This window comes from Spermophilus citellus (assembly GCF_964194105.1).
Source record: "Spermophilus citellus genome assembly, chromosome: 4".
In the NCBI taxonomy this organism is placed as follows: Eukaryota; Metazoa; Chordata; class Mammalia; order Rodentia; family Sciuridae; genus Spermophilus; species Spermophilus citellus.
In genome coordinates, this window is record NC_138185.1 from 138,180,917 (window position 1) to 138,193,973 (window position 13,057).

Here is a 13,057-nt window from a genome sequence, read left to right on the forward strand (position 1 = left end):
AAAACACAAATACCTACATAAATATAATTATGTACTTGAAACCCAAGAAAGCAGAGATCATCCTTACAAGTCAAATCATTCTTAGAGTGGGTTGTTGCAGTTACCAAAATGAATAAAACAAACTTCTAATTATTAGACATACAGGAAAAACAAAACTCCAATAAGAAAAAAAAAACTGATAATTTAAAATTTTTTAAAGAAGTTTATGGAAATAGGGAACATCTGTCTTGATTTTTAAGCCAGATGAGTTTTGTTTGACTTTGTTGTTTTTTTCTGTGGGTAGGGATGCTGGGAATTGAACCCAAGGGGGCTTAACCACTGATCCACATCCCACCCTTTTTATTTATTTTGAGACTGAGTCTTTTTAAGTTGCTTAGAGCCAAGCTACAATGTTGGGGCTGGCCAACAATTTGTAATCCTCCTGCCTCAGCCTCCCAAATCACTAGGATTACCAGTATCTGTTACCACACCCAGCATTGTGTTGACTTTTGAAGCTAAAAATCAGGTAATCTTATAATTAAAAGTAAAAAAAAAAACAAAAAAAAAAACAATGAAGAGGAGAGATACACAGACCCACAGGACTTTAACCTTATCTTAAATTAAAAAGCAAAATGTTAACACAAATTTGTTTAAAAATACAAATATTTTAATTTAAAATTCAACACAGAAAATGTAAATTATCATGATTCGGATTTGACTAAAGTGTGGGTGAATATTCTTTCATAGATAATACTGGTCATTTAATAATGGATATGCTAATTTTTGTGTATGAGGACTGTGTGGCTTCAGGAACCAATACTTAAGAGAAAGTTTATTATTACTACCAGAAACTAGAGTTTTGGATATGATAGTTTTAAATCTCATTATTTAATAAAAGAAGATTGAAAATATTGCTGAAAATGCTTCATATACTTAGGCAGAAGGCAAACATTATATCACAAACAAAAACATTAATATATTTATATACATGTACTTGGTCAAAATGAATTAATTTTAATAGACACTATAGAATAAAGGGCAAGGCCCCAAGAAAAGATAGCAACCAGTCCAAGAGTGCTAATGCTTTCTCTTCATATCATTTCTGAAATGGAGAAAAAGGAGGATGAATAGTTTGTAGACAGAAATGTTTATTTTTTGTTGCTGTTGAGATAGGATCTTGCTATGTTGTTCAGGCTGGACTTAAAACTTGTGGGTTCAAGTGATCCTCCCACCTCACCTTCCTGAATAGCTGAGATTACAAAAGCATAGCACCATACCAAGCTATTGACAGACATATTTCCAAATCTAGCAATATCTGCTAGGAAGAAGCCAGACTACCTAATAGCTCTATACATAGGGAACAGCTTAGTTTTATCAGTGGATATTGCCTCTTAAGTTATTTCTTATTGTTATACTAAAGCAGATAGCACAACTTTAGTTAGGGGAAAATTTCCCTAAGTTCCCTATTATACCTTCGGTATAAAGACGAGCATCCTGACAAGGCTATATGAAAGCTTTTATCATTTCTAATTGTACAGATTTAAAAACAGACCATATAAATTTACTATTACATCATCAAAAGGAATTTTACTATGACCTTAAGGCAAAGTTAAATGACAATAGAGACCATGACACAATATCAAGTGAATTCTTGCTTGGTTGTTACAGCTGTGGTCCATGGGTCTAGCAGTAGAAATGGCAGCCCTGAAGTAGATCTTGGTAAATTTGCTTGACAATGTTCTTCAGGTAGTTGTCCTCTAATGGCACTTTATATATAATGGCAGCAATTTCATCTTGGCTAGAAAAAAACAAAAGGTTAATTCATTTTCTGGAAATTTATATTTGTCTTCATTTCGGTGCTACTCATGTTCTTGGATAAAGTTTCTTAGTTTCCCAAGAAGCACAAATAGGCATTTCATTAAATAAGCAGACTGAGAAGTTGAAATGGGATTGTGAAACAAAGCCTGAGAACTAATTCTATATGTAATTGTAAGCTATCCTGATCTAGTTGTTTTCTTTAAATAAAATTCTAAACTATTAGTGTTTGCTGATGGATTTAAATTCTGTCTTCTCCCAGTCTGTCAGCAGTGTGTCTAAAAAAAGTCACAAAATAGATCACAACCTAGTAAGAATAAGACATTTACAGGTCTGCTTCCACAGACGAATTGAGAATAGTATTATGAAAACACAGCTTTTTCAAGTGATTGTTGTTTTTAAGGACAAAAAAATTGTTGACATATGATCTGGGCTAAAACTATGTAGAATTTTTTTTCCTTATAGATTGTTTTAGGTAGGAGGGTTCAAAAGTGAAGAAGTGGTGATACACAACTGTAATTCCAGTGGCTCGGGAGGCTGAGGCAGGAGGATTCAGAGTTCAAAATCAGCCTCAGCAACTTACTGAGGCTCTAAATAAAATACAAAATAGGGCTAGGGATGTGGCTCAGTGGTCAGGTGCCCCTGAGTCCAATACCTGGTACAAAAAAAAAAAAAAAAAAAAGTGGAAGAAGGTACGAATGAATACATTAATGGACTCCAGCATCTACTGGAGATAGTAATTAAGGTCACTGAAATTAAAAGAATAAACCCTCCGAAATGAAATCACAAACAAGTGACATTTAGTTCTCACTACCCATGATGATGACGACTTTGAGAGATAACAAAGGTAAAAAGGTAGCTGGGAGTCTTATCCTGCTGGCCCTTTACTTACCTGGTGTTTCCAAGGTGATTCTGAATGGTGAAAGGTAATGGGACCAATGGATAATGGGCTGAGAGAGACAAAGTTACCGCAAACTTTGCAAATGCTACAGAGCTGGAGAATAAAAGCTTCAATCTGTTAAAAAACAAGACCCACAATTAAAAATATATACTGAAATACATTTTTTTTCCATGTAGACTGGCATATGAAATTTAGGCACACATTATTTCTTGTCCTTATCAAATGGATTTATCTTATCCTTATCAAGTAAAACACCTGGAGCAAGGTATTAAAATGGTTCTTTCACTGTTAGTCAGGAAACACAATAATAAATATTTTATGGTTGGGGATATAGCTCAGTGGCAAAGCACTTGTCTAGCATGTGTGATGCACTTGGGTTCAATCCCTAGTTATATAAAAAACAAACACAATTATTTTAATAAGTTCTTGACTAATTATTTGCTGTTATAGGTTGAAATATATTCCCCAAAATTCATATGCTAAAGTCCTAACCCCTATACCTAAAATGTGATCTTATTTGGAAATCAGGTCATTGCAAATTTAATTAAGATAAGGTTCTATTAGAATAGGTCAGGCCCTAATCTGACTGGTATTGTTATAAAAAGGGGAAATTTGGACACCGAAAGAATACCATGTGAGGATAAAGGCCAGGGATCAGAGTTTGGACATTTAAAAGTCAAGGAATATCAAAAATTGCCAGAAGACCATCAGAAATTGGAAGAAAGGCATGGAAAAGATTCTCTCTCTCAACCCTTAGAAAGAACCTGAGTAATACTCTGATTTTAGACTTCTATCCTCAACTTTGAGATAATAAATTTCTTTCATTTAAGCCATCCAATTTGTAGTACTTTGTAAGAGCTGCCCAGGGAAATAATACACTTACTCAGTATTATTCACATCTATGTCCATTAGATTATAATTTGGTCCCCATTTCTTTAAAAACTCAATCTCTTCTCCAAGGAGTCTGCAATTTTTTACTATTGGTGAGAGTTCTTGAAGCATCTAAAAAAATAGAAAAAAAGATTTCAATGTTCAATGACTGCTACAAAGAACTCAAAAAGTTAAATAATTGAATATATCATTTCAGATTCTATTATATATTTATAATTTCAATTCTGCTTTGTGGGACAGAGTTTGCAAGTTTTCCTTTATATACTTCAATCAAACTTTACCTTGGGTACCTGATGCTGTGTTGTACACTTCTTCTTCCAGGATTCCTGCTCCTCTATGTACTGAAAAATAAGCTTATGAACTAAAAGGGAGGAAGTAGGAGCTTTATCCTCTGGGGAAGAAAAAACCAAAAACAAAAAGGAAGGTATTACTTATTCATATATTTTATGTAAGCTAAAAATACTGTTGTCACATAAGCTAGAAATACCCTCAACCTGTTAGATGTGGAAGTATCCTCTTGATTTTTATTTTCAACATGATTATAAAATAAATGGTGAATATAAAGTATTCCCACAAAAACTCATACAAAATAATATCTGATTAAAACCATGGGTTTCAATGTAACAAACTACTACGTTCAAATCCTAGATTTCTTTATATCTTAAGTGATTTTTAAAAAAAATTTTTTTTAGTTGTAGTTGGAAAAAATATCTTTATTTTATTTATTTTTACATGATTTTTACATGGTGCTGAGGATCGAACCCAGTGCCTTGTATGTGCTAGGTGAGTGCTCTACTGCTGAGCAACAAACCCAGCCCCCATTGTTTTTAGTTGTAGGTGGACACAATACCTTTATTTTATTTATACATTTTTATGTGGTGCTGAGAATTGAACCCAGTGCCTCACAAGCTAGGCAAGCAGAGTACTCTACCACTGAGCTATAGCCCCAACCTCTTATGTAAATTTTTTTTTTTTTTTTTTTTGCTTTTGTGTTTGTGTTCCTGGAGCTGTACCTCTGAAGCTACACCCTTAACCCTTTTTAAAATGTTTATTTTGATGTAAGGTCTAAGTTGCCCAGGCTGGCCTTGAACTTGTGATCTTTCTGCCTCAGCCTCCCTAGCAGCTGGGGATTACAGGCATATACCACTGCACCAAGCAACATTTAATTTTTCTGATCTGTAGTTTCCTACCTCATAGTACTAATGTAAGTAATAAATCTGCCTGAGATGAAATATTCATGATGGTAATTTTCAAACTATGGAAATGCCTATTTATCAATCATTTAAAGATAATGAGAATGTCATTTCTTTTCAGATCCACCCAGGAGCTAGGGTTGTAGCTCAGCGGTAGAGCACTTGCCCAGTAGGGTTTGATTCTCAGTACTGCATATGAGTAAATAAAATAAGGGTCCATCAACAACTAAAAAAAATTTTTAAAAATCCACCCAATATTTAAAACATTACTCAATTTTATACCTAATACATATTTTAAATATAAATTATTAATATTACTATTTAAATTAGTGAAACAGTTACCAAGAAGAATTTGTATCTATAAATTAATAATTTTTTTTTTTTTTTTTTTGGTGCTGGGGTTTGAACCCAGGGCCTTGTGCATGCAAGGCAAGCATTCTACCAACTAAGCTATATCCCCAGCCCAACAAAATTTTTTTTTTTTTTTAAAGAGAGAGTGAGAGGAGAGAGAGAGAGAGAATTTTCAATATTTATTTCTAGTTCTCGGCAGACACAACATCTTTGTTGGTATGTGGTGCTGAGGATCAAACCCGGGCCGCACGCATGCCAGGCGAGCGTGCTACCGCTTGAGCCACATCCCCAGCCCCCAACAAAATTTTTAAGAAGCACAAATGTTTTGAACTTACCATCTAACAAAGACTGAAAATTTAGGTCAGTAATCTTCCTGTGAGCCTTGTCCAAGAAAGGGAGACCAACTAAGATGAACCAGGAAAAGAATAACATTTCTTTTTGTTATCTGATTTTAAGCCACATAAAACTCAGTACTATTCTGGGTAGAAGGGTTTTTTCACAGGGAGTTGAAGGTTTATCTTTGAATCAGATTCTCAAATTATGGTCAAAGTTTGACTGAGATTTTCCTCAACAACATTGGTAGATCTTTGAAGGAAATTTTATGTGTAGAATATACCTCCTCTTTTTGCCCCCTAACTTCTGTGCAAAGATAATTTTTTTTAGGAATCATATAAGGAACATAGCCTCCCCATACCTACTATCCCTGAACAAATACTCTCAAAATGATCAATACTTTTTATATTGCCATGATGATTTTTTTTTTTGGGGGGGGGAGCAGGCGGGTACAGAGGATTAATCCCAGGGTCACTTAACTGCTGAGCAATATCCCCAGCGCTTTTTTAGTTTTTATTTTGAAACAGGGTCTAGTTCAGTTACTTAGGGACTTGCTAAGTTGCTGAGTTTGGCTTTGAACTTGCAATCCTTTTGCCTCAGCTTCCTCCTGAACTGCTAGGATTACAGGAGTGTGCTATAGTGCCCAGTCCCAGCCCTTGTTCAATTTATTGAGAACACAGTCTAGGTAAGTTGCTTAGGGTCTCTAGCTAAGTTGCCAAGTCTGGCTTTGAACTTGTGATCTTCCTGCCTCAGCCTCCCTAGTTTCTGGGATTATAGTTTAACTGTAATGAATTTTTAGATCATCAGGACAACTGCTCATTCCTTCAGACTCTATAGACATATCATCTATCTCACAGATTTTGATTCTTTTTATTTTATTGAATGCTTTGCTAAATATTTTCTATGTGTTAAGTGGATACCATAATGAGAAAAAGTTATAATCACCCACATCTTCAAGAAGCTTTACAAATCAGAAGGACATAAAAACTACAAATTGTGGTAAATGCTATTAAGGAATATTGCAGAGAGCAATGAAAACATAGACTATGAGGGGGAATTGGCAGAGCAGGTAGGTATAAAAGGAGAGTCATGGAAAACTTTCCTGTGAAACTGATAATTGAGCTAAGCTTTTAAGGATTATTAGAAATTTTAGTAGTGAAGAGGAAGAAAAGAGCTTCCAGGAATAAGAAACATCTGTATGAAAGTCTTGAGGTAGGATGGAATGACTGAATATGAAAGATCATGATCATTTAAGGAAATGAAAGAAATCCAATCTGGTCAACATGCAGAATATGTAAAAAAAAGGTATATAAGAAAAAGAAAGAAAAATTCAATTTATGCAAAGGCTTTACAGACTATATAAAATATTTTGATCATTAATTTAACATAACTATATATGCATGATTAGATTTTTCAACAATCACTATAGCTACATGGAGGAGAATGAATTGGCAAGGAAAAAGGGAAAATCCAGAAAGTTCAATTGGAATGTTATCATACTCATCTGGATTAGAGATGACAAATGACAAAAGAGATGGAGAAAAATGGATATTAAGAAATTAAAATCAGAAATCAAAACAAAAGAAACAATCGAAAAAATTGACAAAACTAAAAGCTGGTTCTTTGAAAAAATAAATAAGATTGATAGACCACTAGCCATGCTAACAAAGAGAAGGAGAGAACCCAAATTACTAGCATACGGGATGAAAAAGGCAACATCACAACAGACACTTCAGAAATACAGAAGATAATTAGAAATTATTCTGAAACCCTATACTCTAATAAAATTGAGGTTAGTAGTTGGGCTGGGGATGTGGCTCAAGCGGTAGCGCGCTCGCCTGGGATGCGTGCGGCCCGGGTTCGATCCTCAGCACCACATACCAACAAAGATGTTGTGTCTGCCGAGAACTAAAAAAATATTAAAAAATTCTCTCTCTCTCTCCTCTCACTCTTTCTTTAAAAAAAAAAAAATTGAGGATAGTGAAGGCATCGATAAATTCCTTAAGGCATATGAGCTACCTAGATTGAGTCAGGATGATATAAACAACTTAAACAGACCAATATCAAGTGAGGAAATAGAAGAAACCATCAAAAGACTACCAACCAAGAAAAGCCCAGGACTGGATGGATATACAGCAGAGTTTTACAAGAACTTTAAAGAAGAACTAATACCAATACTCTTCAATCTATTTCAGGAGATAGAAAAAGAGGGAGTACTTCCAAATTCATTCTATGAGGTCAACATCACTCTGCTTCCAAAACCAGATAAAGACACTTCAAAGAAAGAAAACTTCAGACCAATATCCCTAATGAATATAGATGCAAAAATCCTCAATAAAATTCTAGCAAATTGGATACAAAAACATATCAAAAAGGTCGTGCACCATGACCAAGTGGGATTCATCCCCAGGATGTAAGGCTGGTTCGATATATGGAAATCAATAAATGTAATTCACCACATCAGTAAGAACCATATGATCATCTCGATAGATGCTGAAAAAGCATTCAACAAAGTACAGCATCCCTTTATGTTCAAAACACTAGAAAAATTATGGATAACAGGAAATTACCTCAACATGGTAAAAGCTATATACGCTAAGCCTCAGGCCAGCATCATTCTAAATGGAGAAAAATTGAAGGCATTCCCTTTAAAATCTGGAACAAGACAGGGATGCCCTCTCTCACCACTTCTATTCAACATAGTTCTTGAAACACTAGCCAGAGCAATTAGACGAAAGAAATTAAAGGCATAAATATAGGAAAAGAAGAACTTAAATTAGCACTATTTGCCGATGACATGATCCTATACCTAGCAGACCCCAAAAGTTCAACCAAGAAACTTCTAGAACTAGTAAATGAATTCAGCAAAGTGGCAGGATATAAAATCAATACCAATAAATCAAAGGCATTCCTGTATATCAGTGACATTCTCTGAAATGGAAATGAGGACAACTACTCCATTCACAATATCCTCAAAAAAAAATAAAATACCTGGGAATCAACCTAACAAAAGAGGTGAAATATCTATACAATGAAAACTACAGAACCCTCAAGAAAGAAATAGAAGAAGACCTTAGAAGATGGAAGGATTTACCTTGCTCATGGATTGGTAGAATTAATATTATTAAGATGGCCATATTACCAAAAGCACTTTACAGATTCAATGCAATTCCCATCAAAATCCCAATGACGTTCTTTGCAGAAATAGAAAAAGCAATCATGAAAAATAAGAGACTCAGAATAGCTACAGTAATTCTAAGCAGGAAGAATGAAACTGGTGGTATCTCGATTCCAGATTTTAAACTGTACTATAGAGCAATAGTAACAAAAACAGCATGGTACTGGCACCAAAACAGGATGGTAGACCAATGGTACAGAATAGGGACACAGAGACAAATCCACAAAATGACAACTACCTTATATTAGACAAAGGTGCTAAAAACATGAAATGGAGAAAGGATAGCATCTTCAACAAAAGGTGCTGGGAGAACTGGAAATCTATATGCAACAAAATGAAATTGAACCCCTTTCTCTCACCATGCACAAAAGTCAACTCAAAATGGATCAAGGAGCTAGGAATCAGATCAGAGACTCTGCGTCTAATAGAAGATAAAGTTGGCCCTAATTTTCATCACGTGGGGGCGGCCCCAAATTCCTTAATTAGACTATACCTATAGCACAAGAGTTAAAACCAAGAATCAACAAATGGGACGAATTCAAACTAAAAAGTTTTTTTCTCAGCAAGAGAAATAATATGTGAGGTGAATAGGGAGCCTACATCCTGGGAACAAATTTTTACGCCTTAAACATCAGATAGAGCTCTAATCACTAGAGTATACAAAGAACTCAAAAAGTTAAACAACAAAAAAACAAATAACCCAATCAACAAATGGGCCAAGGACTTGAACAGACACTTCTCAGAAGAGGATATACAATCAATCAACAAATACATGAAAAAATGCTCACCATCTCTAGCAATCAGAGAAATGCAAATTAAAACTACTCTAAGATACCATCTCACTCCAATAAGAATGGCAGCCATTATGAAGTCAAACAACAACAAGTGCTGACGAGGATGGGGGGGGGGGGCGGGGAAGGTACACTCATACATTGCTGGTGGGACTGCAAATTGGTGCAGCCAATTTGGAAAGCAGTATGGAAAATCCTTGGAAAGCTGGGAATGGAACCACCATTTGACCCAGCTATTCCTCTTCTTGGTCTATTCCCTGAGGACCTAAAAAGGGCATACTACAGGGACACAGCCACATCAATGTTTATAGCAGCACAATTCACAATAGCTAGAATGTGGAACCAACCTAGATGCCCTTCAATAGATGAATGGATTAAAAAAACGTGGCATTTATACACAATGGAATATTACTCAGCACTAAAAAATAACAAGATCATGGCATTTGCAGGGAAATGGATGGCATTAGAGCAGATTATGCTAAGTGAAGTTAGCCAATCCCTAAAAAACAAATGCTGAATGTCTTCTCTGATATAAGGGGGTGACTCAAAATGGGATAGGGAGGAAGAGCATGAGAAGAAGACTACCACTAAATAGGGAAGAGAGGTAAGGGGGAAAAAAAGGGAGAAGGGGAGTTGCACGGAAGATGGAAAGAGAATCTCATCGTTATACAGAATACATATATGATTTTGTGATAAGAAAAAAAAAGTGTGTCACATTAGATTGGATAGACAGAAATGATGAGAGGGGAGGGGAGGAGTAGGGGGGATAGGAAGGGCAGCAGAATAGACATTATGATTGCTATATGTATATAGGTGACTCTGTGACCAGTGTGATTCTGCAATCTGTACAATTAGAAAAATGAGAAATTATACCCCAATGATTCAAATGTATGAATTGCCAAGATCATTGTAATATCATGAATAGCCAGTAAAAAACATTAAATTAAATTAAAAAAAAAGAAATTAAAATCAGTATGTCTTATTGATGATTTTGGCTATGTGTAATGAGGGAGAAGGAGATGTACGTGATTCCTAAACTTTAAGCCTGGATTTGGACAGAAGGTAATGCTATTCATTCTAAAAATCAGATGCAAAGGCTGGGAGGCTATGAAGATCCTACATTCCAAAATGGTTGTGCTTAAGATGACCAGTTAAAGAGAAAAGACCTAAAGATACTGACAGTAGAACCTGCCTATAATCCCTCTGACTCAGGAGGACCACAAATTTGAGCCTCAGCAAACTTAGCAAGACCCTAAGCCACTTAGTGAGAACCTGTCTCAAAATAAAAAATAAAAAGGGCTGAGGATGTAGCTTAGTGGTAAAGTACCCCTGGGTGTCCAAACACTAAAACAAATGGCAACTTTAACTAGCTATGTTTTTATTTATTTATTGGTGATACTGATGGTTGAATCCAGGACCTCATGTGTACTAGGCAAGTGTTCTACCTGACTTATATCTCCAGCTTTTTATTTTATTCTTTTGAATTGTTTGTTTGTGTAGTACTGGGGATTGAACCCAGGGCCTCTTACATAAGTATTCTATTAATGAACTACATCCCCAGACCTCTGCAGAGGATTATGTTACTTTTACTACTCACCTACTGGTTCTCCAAAGGTGATAATGAGTTCTATGGTGTCATAAACAAAGGTAAATACAGCTTGATCATCAGTCCACTCAATAACATCCCACTCAGACAAACTGGAGAGAAGAAGGGGGGGAAAAAGCCACATCTTTTTAAAAGATAAACTTCTTTATTTTTTGTGTGTGTGCTGGAGATTAACCCCAAGGTTTTATATATGCTAGGCAAATGCTCTACTACTAAGCTATACTTCCATCCCAAAGAGAGAATTTCTAAAACTACTCAAAACAGTATCAATAACAGTTGCTGATGTTTTCCCACTGGATTCAGAGACAACTGATATTTCAGTTCAAATACTGTGAATGTAGGAGGACTGAAAGTTCAAAGCCAGCCTCAGCAAAAGTGAGGTGCTAAGTAACTCAGTGAGACCCTGTCTCTAAATAAAACACAAAATAGGGCTGGGAATGTGACTCAGTGGTCAAGTGCCCCTGAGTTCAATTCCCAGTACCAGAAAAAGAAAAAAAAAAAAAACCTTAAGTTGTAATCAGAGTATCAGAGAAAAAAACAAGTCTATGCAAAGTATTTAAATACTTTAACATTATTCCATACATAGCTCTTCCACCCTGTATATTTTCACTTTAGTAAAAACTCTGACCCTTTTTGAAGCTGCCTTGTGCATACAGGTTAAAAACCTGTAGTAATTGCTGGGCACAGCGGTGTATGCCTGTAGTTGTCCCAGCTACTCAGGAGATAGTCAGCTAGGTTTGCTTGAGCTCAGGAGATCAAAGTCAGTCTAGGAAAAATGGTTAGACCCCATCTCAAAGCTAGAACAAAACAAACCCCTGGGAAAACCTACAACAACACATTCTGAAAACATTTTCAACTGCTCTAGTAGATGAACAACTGCTCTAGACAATGACTAAAACACAGGATAAAATACAAATGTCACCTGCTTTGCCTTACCTCAGCTGATTCAGTAGTTCTTCAGTTCTATTTGTTTGTTTCTGCATAAAGTCTATCTGAGCAAGGGTCTGCTCTTTCTGTACCTCCAGTTCTAAGAGCTTTCTGCAAAACAAAACAAAAAACCCAGGTATTCACAGAAAGATACGGTCTTTGTTACAAGAATTCAAACTATTAACAAAAAGGTTTATGATAAGAAGTCATGGGGCTGGGGCTCAAGCGGTAGCGCGCTTGCCTGGCATGCGTGCGGCCCGGGTTCGATCCTCAGCACCACATACCAACAAAGATGTGTGTCCGCCGAGAACTAAAAAATAAATATTAAAAAAAAATTCTCTCTCCCCCCTCTCTCTCTCTCTCTTAAAAAAAAAAAAGAAGAAGTCATATGCTTGATGGCTCCCAGGTTAAAAAAATATATTTGTTTATTTAAGCATTAATGTAGAAGTAGGCTTACTTAGAAAAGGTACCAATCATTGGCTCTCAAATCAGGATCCATGAAGATATCCTCGGGGTTCCAATGTTCTCTAAAATAATTATTAAAAATTAGAGACAGGGTCTCACTGAGTTGCTTAGTGCCTCGATTTTGCTAAGGCTGACTTTGAACTTAAGATCCTCCTGCCTCAGTTTCCCGAGCAGCTGGGATTACAAGCATGCGCCTACTTTTTCATTTTTGATAACAAAAAAGCATAATGTAGATCATAAGGATATTCACTTTAAAACCATGACATGTAATAACTTTGTTGCCTGCATTTGATTTCAGTTTCTTGCAGCTAAATAGAACTTGACCTTTTGTTAGTCATTTTGTTAGCATTGATTTAATTTCAAACATTACCACCTGTTAATGTTGTCGACTGGACTTTTATTGGTTTTGTCATGTTTTTTTTTTTTTTTTTTAAAGAGAGAGTGAGAGAGGAGAGAGAGAGAGAATTTTTAATATTTATTTTTTAGTTCTTGGCGGACACAACATCTTTGTTGGTATGTGGTGCTGAGGATCCAACCCGGGCCGCACGCATGCCAGGCGAGCCCGCTACCGCTTGAGCCACATCCCCAGCCCGGTTTTGTCATGATTTAATTTCTTTTCGTCTTAAA

The 13,057-nt window shown here is 35.8% G+C and overlaps 1 protein-coding gene across 1 annotated transcript in view; it reads right to left on the minus strand.

Annotated features, from left to right (window-relative positions):
- Nucleotides 1–10: 10 nt before the first annotated feature.
- The window catches only part of KNL1 (kinetochore scaffold 1), a 58,050-nt gene continuing 45,003 nt past the window's right edge, over nt 11–13,057 (minus strand). Inside the window, exons 20-26 of the mRNA XM_081289414.1 lie at nt 11,975–12,076; nt 11,030–11,130; nt 5,466–5,534; nt 3,868–3,977; nt 3,579–3,697; nt 2,687–2,809; nt 11–1,777 (exon numbers count right to left, since the gene is read on the minus strand). Coding sequence (XP_081145540.1) covers nt 1,663–1,777; nt 2,687–2,809; nt 3,579–3,697; nt 3,868–3,977; nt 5,466–5,534; nt 11,030–11,130; nt 11,975–12,076 — 739 coding nt within the window. The 3' untranslated portion in view covers nt 11–1,662. The remainder of the gene's footprint in view (nt 1,778–2,686; nt 2,810–3,578; nt 3,698–3,867; nt 3,978–5,465; nt 5,535–11,029; nt 11,131–11,974; nt 12,077–13,057) is intronic.